General features: G+C 37.1%; 1 protein-coding gene across 1 annotated transcript in view; it reads right to left on the reverse strand.

Moving 5' to 3' along the window:
• Positions 1 to 27,461, reverse strand: part of LOC149777019 (nucleoporin 88-like) — a 125,955-nt gene that overhangs the window by 24,759 nt on the left and 73,735 nt on the right. The window contains exons 7-11 of the mRNA XM_089941787.1: positions 25,941 to 26,039; positions 21,918 to 21,996; positions 17,749 to 17,853; positions 14,162 to 14,311; positions 10,319 to 10,441 (exon numbers count right to left, since the gene is read on the reverse strand). Coding sequence (XP_089797913.1) covers positions 10,319 to 10,441; positions 14,162 to 14,311; positions 17,749 to 17,853; positions 21,918 to 21,996; positions 25,941 to 26,039 — 556 coding nt within the window. The remainder of the gene's footprint in view (positions 1 to 10,318; positions 10,442 to 14,161; positions 14,312 to 17,748; positions 17,854 to 21,917; positions 21,997 to 25,940; positions 26,040 to 27,461) is intronic.

A 27,461-nucleotide genomic window follows, 5' to 3' on the forward strand; every position in this document is an offset into this window, starting at 1 on the left:
CAATATAAAAACAGTACACTTTGGGTATTTGGTTGGAGTCATCTGAATGAAGAAATGGATTTTCAATCTAATCATACCCCTAATGGGCAACAAAAAGGATGAAAGATTTAATTTTAAGATCTGCTCTATATTTCACTATAAAATCTATATGTATCTCTGATGGTAAATGGGCCACACTATTTTTACAGATAGATCATCCATCAAGACTTTAACACTGTGCTTATCAGCAGCCATTAAAAAAAAAAAAAACATACAAGTCTGAAGGCGGAATCTTTAAGAGAGAAAAGGTTATGAATCAGATTAGCTGCAAGAATAAAGGAATGGGGGGGGGAGGAGACTGACTCAACCCAATATTTCATTTTAAGCCTTGTAACTAATCCATACAAAGGTGAAAACAGACTTTGCCAACATATCTACATACGGTGGATATTTGAAAATGCCTCATGGCTATGCATGCCATGAGCATTGATGACCAAACTGCCCCTGTTAATCAATAAATACATAAGTCCTCTTGAAGACAATGGGCCTCTCTATTGCCCCTGGCATTTTGACAAATGGCCCACACACGCCTGTCTGCTCCTGAGCATCAACAAATGTTTCCAGTAAATTACCTGGTTATTGCTTCTCTGGACAGGTAACCTGTCATTGGCTTGTGCTAAATTATTAGGTATTCATGTCATGATAGAATATTGAAAGCTTGGACTGAAAAATGCAGCAAACACTCCATACTACTTCCATTACCCACATCTATGTAAGAGACAAACTTGACTTGGCAGGTTACCATTTTTGCCAGCAAAAGGTGGTCTCTCAACACAGGTGGGCTCTTGTTAGAAGTCATCACATGGTGAATGTGTTCATGAAAAATATAGTCTTATATGCAGAAAGTCTTTCAAATCAGTGGTCTTTCTAACCAGGTTTACTGTACTAATGCAGTGTTTTCAACAGGTAACACTCATGTGCCTTTTAGTGTGAGTGTGTGTGATTTTGACTTTTAACATAGCTTAATATTTTTTCAGTTGTATTGCTACAATGGCTGCAGAGTGGCAGTTTATAGTGATGTCTAGCACTGGTGCATCATGCTGCATTATGTCCCACTCAGTCACATTATCCTGAGCACCAAGTGAGGCAGCTGATAGTACTGTTTTTAGAAGTCTTTGGTATGAGCTGGCTGAAGTTCAAACACGCGACCTCCAGCATCCAAGGCAGATGCTCTAACCACTTAGGCCACTGGGTCAGTTGTGCCTTTTAGTACAGTAAAATTAAAAAGGTACATGTAACTGAATACAACATGTAAAAGGCACATGAAAAATAATATCTATATTATTTGTGATCTTGTGCTCTGTGAACACTTGCATTTTATAAATTCCATTTAATCGAACAGTTTTGAACATAACACCCAGGTCATATGAAGGTTCTCATTAAGATCACATTGCATTCTGACAGAGACCACTACAGTGGCCTAGTGGTTAGAGCATCCACTTCGGATGCGGGAGGTCATGGGTTCGATCCCTGGCCAAGTCATACCAAATACTTACATAAATGGTACTAACAGCTGCTTCGCTTGGAACTCAGAATTAAGAGGTTAATGTTAGGACTGGTCAGCCTGGTGTCAGGATAATGTGAATGGGTGGGACATCATGCTACATGTCTGCGGCATGATGCCCCAGTTGCTAGACATCACTATAAACTGCCACACTGTAGACATTATAGCGATATGACTGAAACATTGTTAAAGTTACGTTAAAAATCCAAATCACACACACATACTTCCTTGTGGCCCCAGTGATCACAGTTCAATGATCACCCTGATCTGCTGATAAATGAGCCAAAAATCCCCCAATTCTCGAATATTATGATAAGCTCATGACCATTTTTCAAGCTTGATTGCCAGCTGCATTGCCCATGCCATGAGGCAATTAACTTTCAAATTTTAAAATGCCAATTGGAGAATATCTTATAATTTGTTCAGTAGGAAATGTGTTGATCCTATCTGTCCCACTTCACAGATTTTTTTCTTTTCCTTTTTGAGGTGAGAGATTGTTCAGTATATACCATTATGTGCTATAGGGCAACATTTTCTAATACTTAAATTCTCATGGGGTTCCACCATTGGGTAAGATCATCCTCTTTCTGATCTCATTAGATATTTTGAGCTTCAGAGACTGGCTTTGCAATCAATAATGCCTTTATGGAATCTTTCATGCTTCCCATTAACCAGTCAGTGCTTCAAGAACACTTACCCTTCAAACAGTTTTCCTGCTCTACCTTGATACTGCAAGTGGAATTAGAAAATTCAAGTCTTGTTGGTGGAAAGGTATTGTTTATGGTTCAGTGGTAACTATGATTCAGTTTCTCTTCATTGCCAACCTGGCTTGGCAAAGAATCAGCCACCTTCAGTAGTACCTTTCCCGGTTGAGATTCGCAATCTCACTTGTATTTGTGCTGGGAATGATCTGGACAGGCCAGTTAGGATCTTATGCTCTAGGCCACTGGAGTGGTCATAAGGGAGTAATCAGAAGAAACCAAGATGTGGATGTCCTGAATCGGAAAATAACCAAGGGGGATTATTTTGAAAGGTGGGAAGGCATAAGCATACAGATGATCCCACTTTTGACTGATGGTGCTCACAAAACCATGCCCTCTCATCTGGTACTGTAGAGATATAAAAATGCTGTTCAATATTGTTGTTGTAGGGTTCAACGTCATTTTTCAGCAAAAGAGAGGTTATACATGGCGGCCAGTATTAATGGTGGATGAAGAACTCGGGGGAAAACCCTAGAAAGAACCATCAACCCACAAGAAGCTACTGGCAAGCTTTCTCACATATCCATATTGTCCGAATTTAAGACTCGAACCCATGCCAATAGAGGTGATATGGCAGTGATCCATAACAGTGAGCACTTTAGACCACTCAGCCACTTGGGGGCCGCCCTGTTCAATATCGCAGTAAAGAAGTCCACTATTTTTTTCCCCACAGCTGAGAAAGTGTCTCTACGACCAAATGGTGCCAAGACCATTCCATAGTGTCTCTACGACCAAATGGTGCCAAGACCATTCCATAAGGACCTTATGGTCATATCTGTACAGGCTATATGCCAAGATTGTTCTCTTGCAGAGAATATTGCAGAGTCTGAGGGCAATTTCCTCCTAGACTTTTCATTGGTTCCAGACTTCCATGTACTGAAAAGGAGATGTTTATTTACTTGTCAACATGCCACAACCAACATGTTGTCCATTGCAATCATAATGCAGTGCTGAGGCTGACACACCATTTCAAGGCCAGAAACATCACCAACATTTCAAGGTTCTTGACCTGATGGGTTGATTCTTTCTGAAGAACTGGTACCTTTGGCTCCTGGTGAGTGCCCAATCTTGAATCTGATGTATCTATGTACAGAAATGAATGGGATTCTAGGGTGTAATTTGGGACTCTAGTCTGATGTAACAAACACAGGTGGTGAAAAACCTGGAATCCAGAGGTATCTGAGCCTACAGTGAGTCACTGTGTGGTCTCCACTTTGCTAGGAGTAGGGACTAGAGAGAGTACAAATTAAGTCTTTCTAGGAATCTAATTCTGAAAGTGCATTAGGAGTTTCCAGGAAAGAGCGGTAAAAATGAGCTGACAGTGAAATCTTGGTCAAAAGACCCTCTATAATAAGAGAAAGAATCTGAACGATTATGTGTGGATGAATGCAAACCATCTCCTGACTGGTGCATACCTGCCAACCCAAAGAGAGCATAAGACTAATATAAGTGGCAAAAAAGTGTCATCTGAGCCTAAAAAGTGTCATCTATATATGTGATAATTACAATAAAATGTAGGGGCCCCGAATGGTCGAGTGGTCTAAAGCGCTCTCTGTTACGGATCACTGCCATCTCATCTCTGTCTGCGTGGGTTCGAGTCTAGGATTCGGCCAATGTGGGTATGCAAGAAAATTTGCCAGTAGCTTCTCGTGGGGCGGTGGTTCTTCCCAGGGTTTTACCGGGTTCTTCCTCCACCATTAATACTGGCTGCCATGCATAGCCTATCGTGTGCTGAAAAATGGCGTTAAGCCCCACAACAACAACAACAATAAACTGTATGAAAAAAGTATGTGATTTTGCAACTAAACTGGACCTGCAGCTGGTTCAGTTCTTATCACGAATCGGTAAACCACTGTGGATTACTATCAGAATACAAACATCAGGTTTAGTAGCATATTTCTTTCATCTATTTTCAAAGTTTTTTCAAGGTTTTTCAAGGTTCAAAATCATGTTTTTCAAGGTGCAATATTACATCCATTTTAAAGGATTCATAAATTAAACTGTATGTAAACACAAGTTAGTACTTACTATTACTTCATACGAGGAACATTTCTTCCAAATTTAAAAAAAAAAACCAGTATAGTATATCAATACATATGAATCTACAGTATATCAATATACTATATCAACAGTATAATCATTGTTATCTTTCCCATTAATACTAAACATCCTACATCTGGGCATTAGAATAATGTAGTCACTGAACAATGTTCATTTGACTCTATTAACACTACACTATTTACATTTACAAAGTCCACAATATTTTAGAGTGAATTTTTCAGTTCTTGTATCTTGTCATCAAACTGTGTTTCAAGAGCTCCAAGTTCAATGATTTTGTCATTAGCACTTTTCCTCAAACTTCTGATGTCATGACAATTTAAATTTTTCTATGGGTCTCTGCTTTCAATGCAGTTATCAGCAGCAGCTGCCATTGTCTCAGTGTCTTTTTCAGTGCCTGCCTTTCTTCACTAACTCTGCTATTTTGCTATTTTCTCATTCAGTGCTTTCTTTTTTGTCCTCTTCTTTTTTGCTCAAGGTTTTTCGTCTGTTCATCGAAGTACATTACTGTAAGCACTGCCTGCATTTATAAGCATTTTTGGTGTCTTATCAATCTGACAAATTCCACCAGCATTTCTTACACTGTCAATATTCACTCTCCTTGCAACCAGTCCTTTCCTTCTTATTTACATATTCACACTCTTTAATGATAGAAAAACTCCTCTCAGTGGTAGCCTGTCATGGAAAGACTTCATTCAATAATTCCAACTATGAAAATGAGATCCGAAAAACAATATACTTTTGAAGTGAAACCCTGCTGTAAACCCATCTGAAAACCACCTATGAATATTAAATTCATGGGGAAAAAATCTAAATTAATGTGGGCTCCTGTGCTGAGGCCTCATTATTTATACCCCCCCCCATAAAACAAATAAAATTAACAAAAATATGTTTTTTTATTATCACTTATTTAAAAACAGCATATCGATATTTTAAACTATTTCATATTAGATATCTCAATATTTCTCTCAGCTTAGCTGTACTTTTTAGTTTTAGATTTATCTTGCTCATTGCAATTATTGTCGGTCCTATTTCCACTCATTCCAAAAAAATGATCTGGATTGAACAAATTTCATAATTAAGACTACATACAGCCTTTTTAAAACTTGAAACTCCTTGTTTGCAGACATACCTGTTTCATCAAAAACAATTTCAAGCTTAAGGCTTCTTCTTGTTTTGCTGTATTAGACACAATTACATAATTTATGAGAGCTAGGGTTTTTATTCTCCAGCTGTATGTGACCGTGGAACACTCTCTCCCACTGCACGTAAATCAATAGCCATTTGGCATAATTTGCATTCTGCAAAGCTGTCTGCGAAAGATCTCATAATCCAAACTTTATATTTTCCTTGTCTAGCCACTGAAGTTGGAACTGACAGCCAGCCATTTCGAAGCTTACAAATGATTCAAATTTTAAACCGAGGCTACATCCAGAAGTTCAAAACATGTGACTGCGCGTTGTAAAGTTGACATGATGTTTAAACACTTATCAGTTTTAAACAAACAGATGAAGAGATTTTTGGGGCAAAATGGATGCAGAGTATTTGAATTGGTTTGGTTTGGGGTAATGGATACAAAGTATATGAACTGGTTTGGTTTGATGTAATGGATACAGCGTATTTGAATTGGTTTGGTTTGATGTAATGGATACAGAGTATTTGAACTGGTCTGGTTTGATGTAATTGATATGGAGTATTTGAATTGGTTTGGTTTGATGTAATGGATACAGTGTATAAGGCGCTCTGCCCTTAACAGCATCCTCTCCACCAGAACCTACCACAGTGCAGACTGTGACTCCGACCATGCCCTTGTGAGCAGCAGAGTGCGACTACAGCCACACGTGCTACACCGCACAAAACCAAAAGGATGTCCTCGCATAAACACTGCACAGATGTCAGTCCCTGCCAAGGTGGAGGAGTATGTGTCTGCCCTGAACAAGGCTCTCCAGGACCTGCCTGAGTATGACGCTACAGCCAAGTGGAACGCCATGAAGGGTGCCATCTACAGTACAGCTATGTCAACGTTTGGCAAGAAGGAACGACCCAGCCAGGACTGGTTCAATGCACACCTATCAAGGATGGAACCACAAATCGAGGAGAAACGAAAAGCCTTCATAGCTTACAAAAAATGCCCTAATGAACGGACGCTTGCTGCTCTCAGAAGTGCCCGAAGTAACACCCAACGCATTGCTAGACAGTGTGCGAACGAGTACTGGCAACAACTGTGTGAAGGGATCCAGCGCAGTGCCGAGTCCGGACACATCCAAGGCATGTACAGTGGCATCAAGAAGGCTCTAGGCCCTACAGTGAAAGGGGTCGCTCCCCTGAAATCCCTGACGGGAGAGAAGATCACAGACCGTGGGCAACAGATGGCCAGATGGGTGGAGCACTACTCAGAACTATACTCCAGAGAAACGGCAGTCACTGATGCAGCCCTCAGCAGCATAAAGAATCTGCCCACCATGGAAGAGCTCGACAAAGTGCCAACCTTAGAGGAGCTCAGCAAAGCAATCAACTGCCTTCCAAACGACAAAGCACCAGGTAGTGACAGCATCCCGCCCGAAGCTATCAAACGTGGAAAACCAGCATTGATTAAACCGCTGCATGAGCTACTTTGCCGCTGCTGGGAGGAAGGAGTAGTCCCCCAAGACATGCATGATGCCACAATTGTGACCCTTTACAAAAACAAGGGCGACCGCAGTGACTGTAATAATTACAGAGGGATCTCGCTCTTGAGTATTGTTGGTAAAGTGTACGCCCGCATCATACTCAACAGGCTGCAGTTGCTGGCAGACCGTGTGTACCCGGAATCACAGTGCGGCTTCAGAGCAGGCAGGTCGACGACAGACATGATCTTCTCCCTACGACAACTCCAAGAGAAGAGCAGAGAGCAAGGTCAACCACTCTACATGATGTTCATCGACCTCACCAAGGCCTTTGACTTGGTCAGCAGGAAGGGCCTTTTTGAACTTCTGAGTAAGATCGGTTGCCCCCCAAAACTCCTCAGCATGATAATCTCTTTCCATGCAGATATGAAGGGAACAGTCCTGTATGATGGATCATCCTCAACATCCTTCCCAATTAACAGTGGTGTGAAGCAGGGCTGCGTGCTGGCACCAACACTTTTTGGGATCTTCTTCTCCCTGCTCCTGTCCTACGCCTTCGACACGTCCACGGATGGCATATATCTACACACCAGGTCTGATGGGAGCCTGTTCAACCTGGCACGACCGCGCTCAAAGACCAAAGTGAGAGCTGTGCTCATCAGGGAGATGCTTTTTGCAGATGACGCAGCTCTTGTGGCCCACACCGAGGAAGCCCTCCAGAGACTGGGAGACCGTTCTGCTGTTGCCTGCACGCACTTTGGTCTCACAATCAGCTTGGAAAAAACAAATGTCAGTGTGCAAGATACCACCATTGCCCCTTCAATCAAAATCAACGGTGTCACCCTGGAAGCAGTCAACAACTTTACCTACCTAGGGTCAACCATCAGCAACACTCTCTCGATTGATATGGAGCTGGACAGAAGGCTTGGAAAGGCAAACACCATCATGGCTCAATTAACAAAGAGGGTTTGGGAAAACAACGTGCTGACAGAGCACACCAAGGTCCGAGTCTACCAGGCCTGCGTTCTCAGCACCCTTCTATATGGAAGTGAGACGTGGAGTACCTACATGAGGCAAGAACGCCGGCTCAACTCCTTCCATATACGGTGCCTAAAACGCATCCTGAAAATCAGCTGGCAAGACCGTGTTCCACACAGCAAGATCCTGCAGCATGCAAGTACCCCCAGCATGTACTCCCTGCTAATTAAACGCCGCCTTCGATGGCTGGGTCACGTCCGACGCATGGAGGATGGAAGGCTGCCAAAGGACATCTTATATGGACAGCTGGCCACTGGCATGAGAAGAGTCGGACGCCCCTCACTCCGTTTCAAAGATGTGTGCAAGAGGGACATGAAGGCATGCAACATTTCACCCGATGGCTGGGAAGAGCTGGCTGAGGACCGAGGCACCTGGAGACTGGTGGTAAACAATGGCATATCAGTCGCTGATGCGAGGAGAGGCCAGTTGGTGGCAGAGAAACGTAAGAGAAAGAAGAACGCAACAGCAACCACAGTAATGCAGACTTCCCAGTATGTCTGCACCAACTGCAGTAGGGACTGTCACTCACGTATAGGCCTGCACAGCCACAGCAGACGTTGCCAACAGAGACAGGCAACACCCCAAGGGCGCTATTCGCATGGTCTTTCGAGACCGAGTCGCCAATGATGATGATGATGATGATTTGAATTGGTTTGGTTTGATGTAATGGATACAGTGTATTTGAATTGGATTGGTTTGATGTAATGGATACAGCGTATTTGACTTTTTTTGGTCTGATTTGGGGAATTAGCTAAGTTTGTTGCTTTAGGGCTCAGAAACACAAGTAGGTTATTTAGCATCAAAGCAATTAGAGGTCTGTGATGAAGAAGTAAAGTTATTTTGCAGACACCATTTTTCTAAATTTATTTACTGACTTTGACCTTTTGATCCCAAAATGACGGGCTTTCTCCTTACCTGAAGTGTATACCATCAACAATGATCAGTCTATATGTGTGATGTAGAACTAACATTATTACACAGAAACCATTTTTCCTCTTTTATTCAGTGACCTTAACCATTTACATTTTGAAGATCAAATGAATAAACATTTTCCTTACACTAAGTGCAAGCCCTCCACAAAGTTTTATGATATATGGCATAAAATAAAGACTACTGTGCAAAAATGAGAAGATAAACAAAACATATTATTATGTCCTTGGGGATTAAACTATGTAACAAGAAAGAGTAAAACCCAGCAAGCATTCTATGATCCAAAATATAAATTAATTTCCCTAAAAAGATAATGTTCAACAAAGGGAAAGAATTAAAAACAACTTACAGCAAGGTATGAATTCCTAGAATATCGTAAATGTTCTATAAATTTCACATTAATCAGGAAATGCTCCAAAAGTATTCCAAATGAAAGTTCTAATGTGTGGATGTGTTAGCACCACAGAAGAAACACTGTTCTAATAACCAAAAGCTTTTGGAATGAAAGTGGAATGTCACAAATGTCCTTGAACGTTTCATGGCAATTCAACAAAATTAATAAATATCGAAGTCCTTCAATATTTTATGATAATCCTAAAAGGTACTGTTTTGAATAAATGTTTCTGCTCTGCTATTTCAACAAAGAATAAAAAAATAAAAATATAGGTCCTCTTATACTCTCACAAGACTGGAATATAACTGAATATAACACCATGCTTTTATTCCTTTTTATAGTGATCTAATACACATCACATAAACGAATCTGAATTAGTAAAACAGATTCCCAAACATTTAAATTATTTTATATTGCAAAGTACCTTCACTGTCAAGACTTGACTTTTTAAAAATAACTGAACCAATCTGCAGCTAGGACAGTCATGACATATCCACAGCACAAACGTACTCCCTAGATCACATGATGTTTTCCTGACCTCAATTCAGTACTCATGGCCTATTCAGACAAAACAGAATGTTCATGTAGACTTGGCAATTTGACCATGATTTATGAATGAAAATAGTCAGTTTTGCACCTGTTCTCAAACCTGATGTGACCTCATCTTTAAAGTGCATTCCATAATGTCAGAACACCAATCACAAGAATACTGTCATTAACCCAAATAACACAAAAAAAAACTATATTATAAAAATAATATATGTAATATAGATATCCATAAAAGGATGAACAGATGTTGTATGAACTGATGGATGAACATCATAACATTGAATATTCACCTTTTTGACAGGTTTATAAAAACAGACATAACAGAATAAAAAACAAGAACCAAATAAAGCCTTCCAAGCAAAGTACAGATTAATGTTTATTATGTTGGACAAGGCTAAGTTAAATTTTTGACCCACAATAAGGGTCAATGTTACCTCACCGTGTACTTATCTCTTGTCTGGCAAGGTCTTGTTTTTGAATGTACTGCTCACGAAACACTTGCGTTGCTCGACTAAGCAGTTCAAAACACGCCTGCTGAGTTATCTGAGCAGTCTGTTGGGACCTGAATAATATTGATTAGAAATATGATAAATCGATGAATATTTCTCAAGTGTCCCATAAAATATCAGTGACTTTACATTTTTCAGAATAGTATTCATATATGTGAAGAAAACAACAACACTGTCTATATTCACTTAGAAGACAAGACCAACTGCAAATTGCACACTCAGATCTGCTGTTGCATTATGGGTAAGGGGTAACTTGATCTGAAGATGCATTATGCTATGGCAGATCAGGATCTATTGTATTTGCAGTTTGACTCAACTTATAAGTGAGTATATATGGTGATAGTATAGCATAGGGGATGTCCGCTAATTACGTCAATAATTTTTAGGCAATTTTTACCCCCCCCCCCTTGTCAACAACTGTCAAACTTTCAGTGACCCCCCTAATAAAATTTTACCCACCCCCAAACTAACAATATTTTATATGGCTGGTTTTTATGCTAAAAATAGAATTATGGAAATTAAAAGGTCTAAAAATAAATTTTAATACAATTTTTTTTTGTTTAACAGATTTCAAATTGACTATAACACTTTGAATTCATGAAAAAACTGAGAGTTTATATTCTAGCTTCCATCATCTTCTCATGGGGAAGCCAAATGTTCCTCAATTGTAATAATGGGCATAGTGGCTGATTCATTAATTTCTTGTGGAACCGATACACCCGACAAGTCAACATCATCTTCATCTAACTATTCTGCACTTAACATCTCTCCATGAGCAATAATTGCCATCAACTCTCTCTGTCTTTTGGCAGCCACTCGTATTGGCCGAATTCTTTGGGGGGGGGGGAAGGGGGCAATGTTAATTTTCGTATATAGGCTACAGCAATTTTACAGCACATGCAAATGGGGGGTGGGGGGCATTTGCCTGAAATGAACAAGAGTCTGTTATCAAAGTGTACAATATTTGTAAGGCATTAAGGTTACTGCATCTGGTTGAAGAAGTTGTATGCTTGTGTAGGCTACATAATTTATTTTATGTATTATGTTAAAGATGACTGTATAATAGTCAAGCTCTCAAGTTTCCAAGGCTCAGTTATCCATCCTTGGTGGGATAGCTCATGGACTTCGATATATATAGCATCTATATATATAACATAGATGCTATTTAATAGAAGTCCATGGATAGCTATACTATTTAGATGTCTGTGGCTCAGTGCAGTCTTTGAATTTAGTAACAGCTTCCCTTTAAAATCTGTCTACAGTCTACAATCCACACTGAATAAAAACAAAATATGATGATGCAAGATTATGACTTCCTTGGCAAGAGCTCAACAGGTTTAGGATTAAACTGGTGGGTTGTTGACGGGCGAGCGTGTGCCATACCAACGCACCGACTAATTTCCTATTTTTTTATTTATTAAATTTATTGTAAAAAATAACATTGTTGACATCAATTTATCTTGAACTCCCCCCTCCCCCATGTCAACAATTGTCAAACTTCTTTAAACCCCCTCCCCCCCATTTTGTTGACATAATTAATGGACGACCCCATATGCAAAATACTTAAACTAGTAAATAAATAACTTCAACAAACAAGAGGCTCCAGCGGGCCTGATATTGCTAACCTTGCTTAAACAGCTTAACAGTTAACCATTTCAGGCTTATGTAGTATTCAAAGAACAATGTCATTCCTATCTGTCTACACTATACAAACCTGCCAACCCTTACGATTGTCCCATACGTCTCATGAAAATGACAGTTACAATATGGACTAATAGAATAAAAGCAAAAACTATGGAAATATGATTGTTGCGGTAAAAACCCGATAATTGGCTCATATCAGATTTAGTGGAGTTCATCAGGGAACCAGACTATTTTCACTATGGCATTCAAACACTTTAAACTGCATTTTTTTCCCCCTGCAAAACATCTGCATGATCAAACTGTTCATTATAGAATTGTCAAAAATATGGCGACCAGCAAGCAATACATGTTGAAGATGAAAGGGAAAATAAGCCTATTAAATTGTGATAATAATCAATACAGAGGAATCAAAAGGAATATTCATATTCTTGTGAATAAAAGTGGGAATTGCAACAATCATATTTATTGGACATCATGGGTGATCTGAGTATGTCTCATGGTGGGAGATATTACTGTTTTCATTTGAAACTGAATAAAAATTCCATGAATTACGTGAATTTGAGAGACAGCAACAAGCCACTGAGCTGTTTGGAACAAAAGTCAGTACATTTGTACTTGAGGTAAATAAGGCCTACATGTATTGTACAAACTTTTCAGCTGAACGTAATGTTTACTGGCTCTGCATTAGTTTTTCAATTACCAAACATTTTAAATACATGTTTTCCAATTTTACAGTAGCAGTAAATGATATTTTGTTACACATTACAGAAAACTGGCCCAAGTTACGGAAAAAACGGGTTGGCAGGTCTGTACTATAGCCTGATGAAAACTTTGTGCAAAGATAAAAGTATAAATGATATGCAGAACAAAATCAAAATAATAAAGTGCACAAGAAGCTGTGAGTGCTTGCCCAATATTTCATACACAGGTATCACCCTCTCACCATTATGTCAATTTGCTCAACATTTAATTCTGATGTCGTCAAATAATTTAGACCCTTTTTCGCTATAGGTCATCTGTGATCTATTTTTGTGTCATCACTTGAGACCATTCCCAGCCAACTAAGCGAGATGTGCACAGCTCTAATGAGCATCTCTGACGCTGCTGGCTGCATGCAGGAACAGCATCACCCAAGTCTTTGTTCTGCATTTGCAGCATTCAGACTGCATTTCCATGATTGAACACTAATATTATGAACAGTACTGTATTTGCTAAGTCCATAAAATGTCTTAAAAGTATCTTCACACCATTCAACTGCTTTAAAAATATTATAAACTATGTTTTTTAATGTGCTTTCAATTGCAATATACAAAAAACTTAACTGTGTTATTTTTGCCTATGTGCAGGCACCTCTCTACTAATACATTAATTGCTGGGAATGATTGCTTCACTACACATATTTTCGATATATGTCATACTTTTGATGCATGCATCTCCAACATTAAGCGGAGTATACCTGCATACCATAAATGTTACACATCATTGCTTTTGTGATGTAGTTGTTCCAGCCCCCGTGTAACTTAGGTTCAAACTTGATTTAGTAAAAGCAAGATGGCTGAAAAGCTAATTCACCACTCATTAGGGTAGCTGTAAGGCAACAAACACCCCCATATTTAGTCAAAGTTGAAGAAATGACAGTAAGACATCATCATCTTTGTTCCTACATTACCATGTTTACTTGTGAACAAAGCCATTTGATTGATTGATAATTTCATGGCTGGAACACATTCCTTTGACCATAGCGGCAAAACAGACCCAAATACTTGACATTTAACTAGAAACACTCCACACCAGCCAAAGTGGGAACTGGTTACTATTTTGTAATAATCCTACAGTGTACAACATTATCTGTACATCACCCGACTGTGAACAGTTTAGACTTTTACATCCATTTTGTCACAGTCTAACGGTATACTCTTCCATTTTTTTGAATAATGGCAACTGCAAACCTTTATAACATACAAACTTAGTTATTTTGAGCAGGTAAATGACCTTCAGTTTCAGTTCAAAGTATAAATTACAGCAGACAGAAGTAGATACGGAAATTCCTGGATAGTCTGTCCATTTTTTGCAGGTCATCATAGTTAAATATGAACAACATTGACAAATATGTGATTTTTATTTATTACCTGAGTAAAGGATTTGAGGAAGTCCTCTGCAAAATCTTCCTTATTCTGTCTTCAAAAGGTTCTTTTATAAGTTTTCGGATTGGCGATGGATATGGTTTTGGTGGCGAGGATGAAACCAAAGGTGGTGTTGAAGATCTGTACTTAGTTCCACTGAAGAAAATAAAAAGATTCTAAATAAACCTGGATCCGCAATAATGAAAAAGCCAATTTCTGCAATCTCTAAAATTAGAAATGGACTTCTGAAAGAAAATATTATGGGTAGAGCTCAATAAGGCCTTTATCTGGTGTTAGAGTAATTCTAATACCAGCTTAAAACAAGTCATGGAATCTTATAAAACAAACATGTACACATTTGAAATAATATTGTGTGCTGCATGTCCAGCTTCTTTTATCCTTTAAACACACATAACAATTACGTTAGAATTTGAATAGGAAAGAGAAAGTGTATATAACAGAAATAATGTTATGTATATCTATATTTTTTTTTTAACTCCTGGCACATGATTTGTATCCAATTTTCTAAATTTTTTATTCATGCCAGGAAATTGTACACAATATCTTTAGTTAGTTTTGGCCTATGTGACTAGGAGCTGTTAAGAGTGTAAAATTATATAGGATCTATATAATAAAATAAAACAGAGACAAACAGTCATACATATAATTATACTGTTAAAAAGGATATACATCATACATATAATTATACTGTTAAAAAGGATATACAATATATCAATTAAAAAATAATACAATTTGATATAGTGCATTGGCATTAAGGCCATTAGGATACAAAGTATCTAACTTATGAATCCAATAAGTTTCTTTTATGAGTCTATTCATGTCACCATGCACAATATATATTGGCAGGAAAGAAAAATCGAGTACAGAGTGATTACTGGTGTTAAAGTGTGTTAAAGTATTAGAGGAAAACTGATGATCTTTATAATTTTTTTTATATGAAAGCAATGATTATTCATTCTCTTAGAAACTTGTTGAAGTGTTTGTCCAACATATTGCATGCTACATTTTTTACAGGTTATTAAATAAATCACATCAGTTGATATGCAGTTAGTGTTATCATGTAGAGAAAATACCTCTTTTGTATTAGCGCTACTGAAAGAAGTACTTTCTCTTATGTTTGCACATTGAGAGTACCAGTGTCTGTTACATTTATAACGAAAATTGTCTTTTTTTATCTTCTGTCTGTTTAGTTCTAATTAGAAAATCTTGGAAATTCTTGAGTCTTCTATAAGCAAGAATTGGTTTATTTTTGAAAAGTGATTTAACGCTGGTTTTATTTGATAAATTTAGGAGACTATAATATTTATTAGTTATATGACCTATATTAGGTAATGAAGGATTATACTGTATTGTGATCTATATATAGATACATATGTGTTCACAATTACTAATAAGAATCTAATAAGATTTAATGATGACTTTGCGTTAATTTCTCAAAGGCTGATGGGGTCTGGCTGGTTCTAGAAGAATTCAGTAACTTCCCATTGGCTGGGCTAAGTCACAAAAACAGGCTGTTTTGGAATAAACAAGAAGTAAACTCCATCATGTGGGGTATGTTGTGAATAAAGTCATAACTGAGGGTATATAAGGAGAGAACTGAACAATTGAACAATCAGATTCATTCCTATTTGGGAGTCATTTTCATTTCCTGTGTAAGTCTGCAGTCTATTTTATGTTGTACTCAGATATTATTCAAGAGGAATCTGTGACCGCTCAACAGAAAGTGCTCATTATTTGGACTAAAATATTATTCTGGAACTACTGTAAATTATTCAAAGGAGTTCTGGACAATGCCATTTTGATAACATTACGATTCTTGGTGGACGAGTACATTTCCAGTTTTGAATTTTATTCAGAACTTTTTCTTCATTTATACTTTCATAAAACTTTATCAGGAATATTCTGGATTGAAGTCATAACACTAAGTTCCTCTCACATTTTCATTTATAGTTTTAATAACTAAATTCTTTGTTAAGTTTTACAAAACTTGTATTTTGATAGTGTTGTCGACAAATTTACTTTGTGAATGGGTACTCATCATTAATTTTCAATGCCCGTGTTTTTCACTACGGTCTTGTACCCGGTTACCCATTGAAAGCCCTAGTAGTGAGGTTCTTTACCTATGTACCAGAGGCATGGTATATAGCCTAATATAGGTAAATTAAACGATATATTTCACCACATGTATTTATCTGGAATGTTCTACATGATGCACACTGTGATAATGATTTCTGAGTGTTCCACATGATGAACAGTGCAATACTAAATATGAGTGTTGTACACGATCCACATTGCATTCTATATGATCCACACTGCGATTTTGACTTTAAGATATAAAAATTTTGCAGGCTTCAAGCATCACAAACATCTTAGTGATGAGAACTAGTGCAAACTCCAGAGAATACACTTGTGCAAAATCGTCTGACAGCAGGTCATACTCCAAAACAGTGATGTACTCCAAAACAGTGATGCAGACCTGCCAACCGGTCCGTCTCATTAAGCCAGTTGATTTTTTTCCATAAGACTGACAAGTTTTAAGTAAGGTGTAACAAATATCAATAACTGTTATTGTAAAGCTGGAAAACGTAATTAAAAGTTCAACGCAGCGACGATAAACATTATGTTCAACTGAAAAGTTTGTAAAGTATACATAGACTTTATTTACCACTAGTACAGTTGCACAAACTTTAGTTCCAAACCCTATGCAACTCAATGGCTTGTTGCTATCTCTCAACTTGACATAATTGTTGGAAAAATCTTTTTCCATTTCACATGACGACGGCAATTGTATCTCCTGCCATGAGACATACTTAAATTGGCACATGATGACCAATAAACTTAATTGTGTCCTTTCGAGCTTTTATTCACAAGAATCTGAATACTCCTTTTGTTCTTTTGTGTTAATTATTAACACTTTTTAGAAGCTTATTTTCCCTTTTGTATTAAACATGCATCACTTTCTGGATGCCATTTAATTTTTTAAAAAAAATCAACAGTTTGATCATGTAGACACTTTGCATGAACAAACAGGTGCAGTTTAAAGCATCTGGGGTGCTGCTGTCAAGTTAGTCTGGTTCCCTGACTTATTTCACTAATCCTAATATGAAACCCGGATCTATATCAAACATGGATGACCAATTATCCAGATTTTTTGGCAACTATCATTTTTTTGTAGTTTTTACTTGCATGCCACAAGTCTGTATTTTAAACGTAATTTTTGTAAGACTTACACAAAAATTGTGAGTTGGCAAGTCTGAGTGATGTACTCCAAGACATATATGTACTCTTGAACCTTGTTTAAATGCTATTTGGAGATGTTTACTGTTTATAGCTGTTTTGATTATTGACAATTGTCTGATCATGGGAAAAAGGTAGAAAAATGTTAGCTTTTTTAAAACAATATTTTCTCTTTTTTTACATGTACTGCAATGAACAATATTTTATCAGCTGTACTGATACAACATCTAAGTTCTGATGTATTGCACGGTGATGGATCAGCCAGTACATGCATCAGTGGAAAGAAAATTGCTACTGATTTATACTAAAGAAACACTGTGAGGTTAAGATACTACCTGAGGTGAAGTCCTATAAACTCATAATCACTTGTTAGTGTCAACAGGACTGAGCCGAGGGTGTGATCTCTGACCACTCCAAGACCAAGTATTGGCATCTGTGCACTAAAAAAAAAATATGTGTAAATTATCAATTAATAATGATTCAGCAGGAAAATAACGTATTTTGTTCAAGTGTAATGTGCATTGATCTGTGAAAAGCATTAACCTAAATCTGCCAATGCATTCTATGAGATGGATACTGGCATCTAGTCATGGATAGAAGACATTTCATCACATGCATATTGACATCTGGTCATGGATAGAAGACATTTCATCACATGCATATTGACATCTGGTCATGGATAGAAGATATTTTATCACATGCATGTGTCATCACAGATCCAATGCAAGCACTTATATACTAGGTATCTTTTCACAGAATATCTGAATGACCTACCAGTCATCTAGATGCAAACCTTGAATGGCCTACCAGTCATCTAGATGCAAACCTTGAATACCTTACCAGTCATCTCAATGCAAACCTTGAATGCCCAACCAGTCATCTAGATGCAAACCTTGAATGGCCTACCAGTCATCTAGATGCAAACCTTGAATACCTTACCAATCATCTCAACGCAAACTTTGAATGCCCAACCAGTCATCTAGATGCAAACCTTTGAATGCCCTACCAGTCATCTAGATGCAAACCCTGAATGCCCTACCACAGTAATCTCAATGCAAACCTTTGAATACAACCCTACCAGTCATCTAGATGCAAACCTTTGATTACCCTACCATTCGTCAAGAAGCAATCCTTTAAATACCCTACCAATTATCTACATGTAAACATCTGATTGCCCTTCCAGTCATCAGGATGCAAACCATTACATACAACCCTACAAGTCATCTATATGCAAACCCTGAATACCTTACCAGTCATCTCAATGGAAACCATTGAATACAACCCTACATCAACTAGATGCAAACCCTGAATGTCTTACAAGTCATCTAGATGCAAACCTTGAATATCCTACCAGTCATCTAGATGCAAACCTTTAATGCCTTACCAGTCATCTAGATGCAAACCTTTGAATACAACCATACCAGTCATCTAGACATAAACCTTTGAATACTCTACCAATCCTCTGTATGCAAACATCTGATTGCCCTTACAGTCATCTGGATGCAAACCTTTGAATGCAACCTTACCTGTCATCTAGATGCAACCTTTGAATACCTTACCAGTCATCTACATGCAAACCTCTGAATACCTATCAGTCATCTAGATGCAAACCTTGGAAAACCCTACCAGTCATCTAGATGCATACATCTGAATACCCTTCTACAGTCATCTAGATGCAAAACAAACTGATAATGTCACTGTACTTGCCTGATTATAAACCCATGATTGATGATAACTTCTTCTCCCCACCAACTCCTGATGATAAGCCTCCCTCCATCCCACTTTGACCAATATTCAATTCTTGTATCTTTGTCTGATGATAAGCCTCCCTCCATCCCACTTTGACCAATATTCAATTCTTGTATCTTTGTCTGATGATAAGATTCCCCCTTCACTTGTTGACAAATTTATGATGATGGTTCCAGAGAATTATTATTGGAAAAATACAATTAAGCTATATGACTCTTTCACATGTGTGGTGCCTTTCATTGGAATAAGAAATACCATATCCTGTTATCTATGTTCCAAGATTCAGGAGAAATGTTACTACAATAACTATTTGCAAATTGTGAGTTATGGACCTGGTTATCAATTCACTATAAACCTGCAATATAAAGTTCATAAATTCTTTCATACAATTTTCTGACCAGGAAAAAAAGACATTTATGAATTTCTAAAAGGGACTGACGCTCAACTGGGTGAAAAGAATTTCCAGGAATTCATGATAAGACCATTTCTTCCTTTTAATTGTCAAGTGTTGAAATCATCTGATATTCTTTAGCAGTAATAACATTTTCAAATTAGCTGCTGTGGTACACATAGTAGGTGTCAGCTAGGCACCATTTTTATTTAGGACAATGTAAACAGCATTATAATGATGATCATCCATTGGGGGTCAGTGACAACAAGATGGCTGCTGTGATATCCTTATTGGACATCAGATTAGCACCATTTTTTGGGACCAGCAAGACATCATAAAAAGGTTTAAAGTGAAAATCCCATGTTGATATTTCCAACTCTTCAGGAATAGTGGCAATAATAAGATTTTCAAGATGGCTGTCATGGTGGCCATACTGGATATCAGATTGGCAGCAATTCATAAGGGTCAACTCCACATCATAAAAGATCTTTTAGTGAAAAAAACCTATGTTCATATGAAAACCCATTCAGGAGAAGTAGCAATAACAAGATTTTTAAGACGGCTGCCACTGTGGCCATAGGACTGGCACCATTTTCACTTAGAATGAACCAGACATCAGTATGTGTATTTTAGTGAAAAACCCCACACTGACATGACCATCTGTTCAGGATGAGTGGTGGTAAGATTTTCAAGATGGCAGCCAAACTGGATGTCTGAGCAGCACCATATTCATTTTATGACCAACAAGGCCATGGAATAAAAGTGTTTGTACAATTTCAAAGCATGCCTCCAAGTGGTTTCGGAGGAGAGGCAATAACAAACTTGTGCTAATAGACGGATGGCCGATGACATACAATGGACAAAGGACAACAAACCATCAAATAAGCTCTATCAGTCTAGGACCAGTACAACTATAAGAATTACTTTATGCTGTATTGTCACAAGCTATGGCAAAAAGTCAACTATATACACTCAAGTGGAAACAGTGAAGACCCAGCTGGACCTCTGCATAATTTACTAGCAGATAAGGGTCTGTGTTAATTGCTTTAACAACAACCACTAATAGCAGTATGGCAGGACTGCAATCCATAATACTATGAATTCATTTTTAATCATAACGTACTGATCTTTGCAGATTTTTCACTTCCTCTGAACCAAAGATTGACACATCTAAAATACCAACTTATATGTCAAAGAATGTGACCTAAACACAGGTCCTAACCAAGAGAAGCTGATCATAATGCAAAGGTAAGAACAGATCCATGAATCATGAAATATAGGTCACAGTAACTTAGTTTTCACTCATGTATGTAGACTCATTACAATGCAGTTGCTTCACGAGTTATGTAACATGCAATAGTGACTAAGAAAATGAGTTAAAGGCAAAGACAGGTCTGCCAACCCTAACAATACCGACTCTGTTGATTTTTCCCCTGCAAGTTTGACCAGTTTTCCATAAGGTGCAACAAAATATTATTACATTCAGCTGAAAAGTTTGTACAATACATGTAGGCCTTATTTACCTCAAGTACAGATTTCAATTCCAAATCCTATGAAGCTCAATGGCTTGAAATCATCTCTCAACTTGATGTAATTCTTGGAATTTGTGTTCAATTTCAAATAACAACAATCACATCTCCAGCCACAAGATGTATTCAAATCGAAATGTGATGTCCAACAAACATAACTGTTGCCCTTCCAGCTTTTATTCACAAGAATCTTAATATTCGTTTTGATTTCTATGTACTAAATATTTTCACTTTTTAAGAGGCTTATTTTCCCTCTTACCTTCAACATGTATCACTAGCTGTTAACCATTTCTTTAAAAATTCTATAATCAACAGTTTGATCACACAGAAGTTTTGCATGAAAAATATGTACAAAAAATGTGTCTGAGATACCATGGTGAAAATAGGCTGTTTCCCTGATGAAATCCAATAAATCTAATATGAAACCCAGATCAAAATTAAACACAGACAAGCCAATAATCTGGATTTTACCACAACAATCATATTTCTTCTGTAGGTTTTGCTTTCATTCCAAAAGCCCATATTTTAAGGGTCATTTTCGTATTACGGCATAATTGTAATGGTAGGTTAACACACATTAAAGTACACTGAAATATAGTTATGACCTAATTTTCACTGAAAAGTATATTATTCCACATGACACTTCTAAAAAACAATACCTGATAGATGGTTGGACAGACGGACACATCAATCCATATGCACTGTAACTGCTTTGCAATCCAGTTAAAAGACACTACACAGGACTGACCTGCTCAATGCATTACGCAACAGCAGAACTGGATGAGGGATATTTACAGTTGGGTGGGCATTTATACACAAGGAAATATATTATTACCTGCTCTGAAGAGGCTTCGTACAGATGAGATGCTCTACTACTGACTCCTGGTAGGTTGTGGGTGGGGCATCTGTCCTATCTGAGTTTACAAAACCAGAATTGAACTATGTCAAAAACATCTTAACTTGAAAAATACAGTAGAACTCTTGTAATTAAACATTAACAATCTGATTGACTTTAAATTACTTGACTAACTTACACTGAGCTAGTGTAATGTACATGTATTTGACTGTCCTCAACTTAAAAAAAATCTAGAAATAACAAAGAGCCCGAAATTAGAGGATCTTACAATGTGTGTTCACTTCATATGAAGTTTATGGAATAAGTTTAATAATATCATATACCACAAGCTGCTTGAATCATGTGGCATTCAGTATTATTTTAAGAGTTTGATAAATTTCATGTAAAAAAATATGCTAAATTATTTTAGATTTTACATTAAACCTGTGTCCAGAAGACATGGGTGACTAACATATTTCATGTATTTTTTTGTACCCTTTAATTTTTCGTACACAATCCAGTTATCAAAATAATAATTTAAATAAATAAGTTTTTCGTACATATCACTTTGTATTTTTCAAAAAGATCCATTCTATTATCGGAAATAAAATTTCTACTAAGATTTATGATTGCAAAAAAGATTGAAAATACTGTATTGCCATTTTGTTGGTGAGAAGATACAATGATTGATGCATAAGCATGGGTGCCTGCAGCATAGGTAACTTTGCCCCCCCCCCCGCCCCCCCCCGTAAATCATACTGCAAACATAACTATATATATATATATATATATATATATATATATATATATATATATTCCAACAAGTTTAATCATACAGATGAAGCTGAAAATATATCACAAGATTCAGTTCAAAATACTTAGTAAATATCAGCTTTAGTTTCAGATTGCATACTATACTAACTCTCCTGGCCATGAATGACTGACCCCCCACCCCTGCAAAAACATCCTGACCCCACCTGCAAAAAATCCTGCAGGCGCTCATGTGCATAAACTTTCTTATTGCCATTACAATATCTACTGGAGTTTATTAACAAATGAACAAAGGACTTCCCAGACCATACCTTTACGTATTATCATTAATTAGTTCTCCTAATAAAGTCCATCACTGTAACAAAACACCACATGCATTTTAAAACAAGTTTGGAAGCCATCTGATGTTTTCTTATTCAACAAAAATTACTTCTCAGTACATGCTAAAGTGAAGACCACTGACCATTGGTCAACTAGTCTTATTGTTTCATTATAGTCATACAAACATAAAATATAAAAACCATGTCATTTTCCATCGTAAATTTGAAAGTCATGGACTTCATTAAATTGATTCGCATATATACATATACTATCTTTTAAGTGTTTGTTCTGTTTTGACTTGGATATAATTAACATTTTATTGCAAATCTAGTCTATGATATACCCCACTATTATCTTTATTGGCGTGTTTGAATAACAAGTAATGCCCTACTGGCAGCCTCGCTGATTTGACCTCTTTTGACCATTCTTGCCCTCAATCTGATTTCAACTGGATGACCAAAGCACTAAGCATTGTTTGACTACCATGTAAATAACATTTCATAGCCATGTGGTTGTTGTGACAATGTACATCGTAATTAATATAAGAATGAACTGTTGATTTAGAGGTGTTTATTGATAACAGAATATAGTAGGGTGGTAATACATGACCATTATCACAATCGTCAGGTAATTGAAAATAGTCTTTTTTCTCTTTGCAAAAGGTACAAATAAAAACCACCCTGAATAAATACGGTCTTGTACACTGACAAAAAAATTTTCATCTCTATCTCACACACATGTATGCGCGCTCATGGGCATTAACTAAAATGTGATTTCAAGTTCTTAATTTTTTTTATTGCAATTTGATAATAAGATTACTGTTACTGTAAAAATACAAGTTGCACTTAATTTATTGACATTGTGGACTCTCATCATTGTGTACAATTACCAATAAATAATACCCATAACTAATACATATTCAAACCATCTTAATCATTTTGCCAACATTACACACCATAACAGCTACATATGCTCTAAATGCAGACAAGCTTGCATACTGGGACATAATTCTTTCTTTCTCTCTCATTCATTAATAACAACAAAAATCTTTTTGAGTACTTTTATTTTTATTGTAATTAGATTCTTGAGTTGAGAGCAGAATGAGACAGAAAATATAAGTTTACTTTGTACGTTTGTACCATAAGGTTGTTGAGTAGCGCGTGTTCAACAGAACATGTTCAGGTACGATCCCTTTATTTTTCATACACAGTCAGTACCACTGAAATTAATAATTATTTTTTTTGTGTACGAAAAATTACATGAAATACTGTATGTCAATTTGGTAAAATTGAAAGAATCTTTGACTCAAGATAAAATGGTTGAAAGTCAAATGAAGGTCATAGCTCCATCAAGCCCATGCCAGATTTGATTTAAATTTATGTTTTTAATGACTGGTCCCCAAAACGAATGACATATGAAACTAATATTCCAATGTATGCACATATGGACAGATGTTGAAATGGGTGCGCTGACATGGGGAGCATCATATGTCTCCACAGAATATGGTGGGGCATAACCAATTTCTGATAGCTTTACTAGCACAGTGTTTGGATATTTATTCATAATGCAAAATGTTAACTAATTCAAAAGCATGCATTTATTTTCTAAGCATAAAAATAAAAAGAAAAAGAAAAAAGAAAAGAAAACAAGATTCCCTAGAAAAACTGACACTATAGTAAGTGAAAAGAATGTCCAGGAATTCGAGATAAAGACTGTTTATTCCTTTTAACTGTTGAATGTTCAAACCAGCTCTCATATTCTTCAGCAATAACAAGGTTATTAAATTGTTTTGGTATACATACTGGCTGTCAGCTTGGCAACATTTTCATTCAGGATAAAGTAGACATCATTAGATGTCTTTTGGTGTAAACTTCATGTTATCTATTCAGGGTGGGGGTTAGTAAGAACAAGATTTTTAAGACAGACATTATCACAGTCATACTGAATGTATGACTGGCAACATTTTTCATTGAAGACTTTGTGAGAGCGTACTGTTATAATGATCATAAATTATGGGGAAGTAGTGACAAGAAGATTTTTAAGACAGTGGTTGTGGGAGCCATATCAAATGTATGACTGGAACCTTCCTCATTTAGGACTAACTAGGTATCACAAGAAGTCTACTGTTAAAAACCCCCATTTTGATCAGACATCTATTTTGAGGAGAATAAATAACAATATTTTCAAGATACGACTTTCTATTCATGAGTAGTAGCAATAACAAGATTTTCAAGATGGCTGCTGTGGTGGCCATTACTGAGGTCAGACTGGCGCCATTTTCATTTCAGACCAACTGGAATTAATAAGTCTTCTGGTGAAAACCCCATGTCAAGCAGAACTGTGATAACTATTTTTCAGATGGCTATCGTATCTGATATCAAAACAGCACCATTTGTATATTGAACCTGCCAGACATTATAAAAAAAGTCTTTTAGTGAAAACTCCAAGCTGATGTGACCATCCATCAAGATTATTAGCAACAAGGAGATTTTCAAGATGGTGGGGTGGTGGCCATACTGGGCAACAAATTGGCACCATTCTTATTTAGGTTCAGCCGGACATCACAAGTCTTTAACTGAAAACTCTTTGTTCATACAACCATCCATTCTGGAGATGTAGCAATAACAAGATTTTCAAGATGGCTGCTTTGGTGGCCATACTAGACATCAGACTGAGAACACTTTCAAACAGGGCCAACCAGACATCAAAAGAAGTCATTTAGTGAAAACCCCATGCTGATATGATGATCCACTGAGAAGAAGTAGTGATAAGATTTTCAAGCCCAGATTTTCTCTTAAACTGAATTACAATTATAGCCATGTGTATCCATTACACGACGATCTTCCATTAATATTTAAAGAGTTATATGTAATAGTTTCAATCTACACTACCTCCACTATCAGAAAATAAAATTTAGAAAAAAGTTTTTACCTTCTGAGCAAAATGTCTCGTATTCCTGTATCCATGGAAGCACCACTGTGTGGACCCCTGCTGCATGGCAACAGTGGTATCGATCAGGACTAGCCGAGTCTGAAAAAAAAAAATCAGGAAAATTAAATTGTAGAGGTCTTCATCTGAACTGAACATTAACAATGTTTAACCTTATCTGTCTACATCATGCATGCATCCAACCACAAACCACACAGACCTAGGTCTATTCTTGAACTGAAAATTACCGAGGGAGTCCATCCTATTTGAACGAAAAGGCCATTGTCTGTATTGTGGAGATTGTATGAAGCAAACAAGGAACTGCTTGCAAAAATGATGTGTGATTTGCACATATTCTATTTATTTTTCAACATCGGCATGAATCTTGCAACTGCACATATTAGAATAGTGCACAATTTTGACATATTCATATTTGTTGTTCATAATGTTTACATTTTTGCTGAAGCATTTATCTTCCTAAAATTGTCATGCAAATCATAATTTTTACATTTGTCAAACTTTGCACCATAGAGCCACTAATGTGCTACGATGCCTTAAAATGCTATAACATGCATACATACATATCCCAGAACAGACTGTGACAGACCCAGATCTAATGTTGTTCAATTCTCCAAGAGAACAGGAGTTTATTGTTCTTGCCTGAAATGGTAAGTACAACAAAGAAATAGCTCCTGACTTACTGGTGTATCATGTGCCAACAGAATGTTGTCCATGCTGCTTGTTCAGAATTGGGTGCATACACAAAAATAAGAAGTCTTCTCAAAAGAATGGGGAGGTTTTAGGCTGTACAGTGACATTAACATATTAACCCCTAGCGACGACTTAACAGGGCAGGAGGTAGTAGCCTACTGCTGAGCTCTGTAGCGTCATGGTCATGCATGACACACTAAAGTGGGTGGTATTATAGAAAGGTAGACAGATGTAGCTCTACAATGATACCAAATAATCTGGAACATCTATTTGCACTACAAAATCCAGATTAAAAAACCTCATTTTTTGGACCCGACTTTTTTTAAACTCAAATTTCGCCCGTGGTTGGAATCCGATTTTGTGTCTGGATTTTAGACTTTTTGGTCTCACATCTAAGTCAAACCGGTGTCAACTGCAAACAGACATGAGCCTTTGCAAAAAAGTAGGATAAGATGGGCATTTGGAATAAAGAGTGGTCTCCATACAAAAATAATGGCTCCGTTTAGCAAAAAAAAAAAAATTAAAATTTTTTTTACCCTTCTGCTCATGTGCAAGTCAAATAGCCAATGAAAAACGATGTTTCTAACACAACCAGGCAGTATGTTATTGAAAGATGACTGGGCATTTGGTGTTTTCAAGTCTATTCAGAAATAGCTTTCAAAATGTGTTTCCTACTCGATTTTCAGGCGAAAATGACAGAAAGCTTCAGGGGTCAATGTGTTAAGGAGATGGTAAGCCAGTTAAACTACTATGCAAACTGCTAACACATATACTCAGATTGTCCACCAATGAATTTGCCGCTGAATGGTTGTT

The sequence above is a fragment of the Sinohyriopsis cumingii genome, chromosome 18, assembly GCF_028554795.1.
Source record: "Sinohyriopsis cumingii isolate HCF-2022 chromosome 18, ASM2855479v2, whole genome shotgun sequence".
In the NCBI taxonomy this organism is placed as follows: domain Eukaryota; kingdom Metazoa; phylum Mollusca; class Bivalvia; order Unionida; family Unionidae; genus Sinohyriopsis; species Sinohyriopsis cumingii.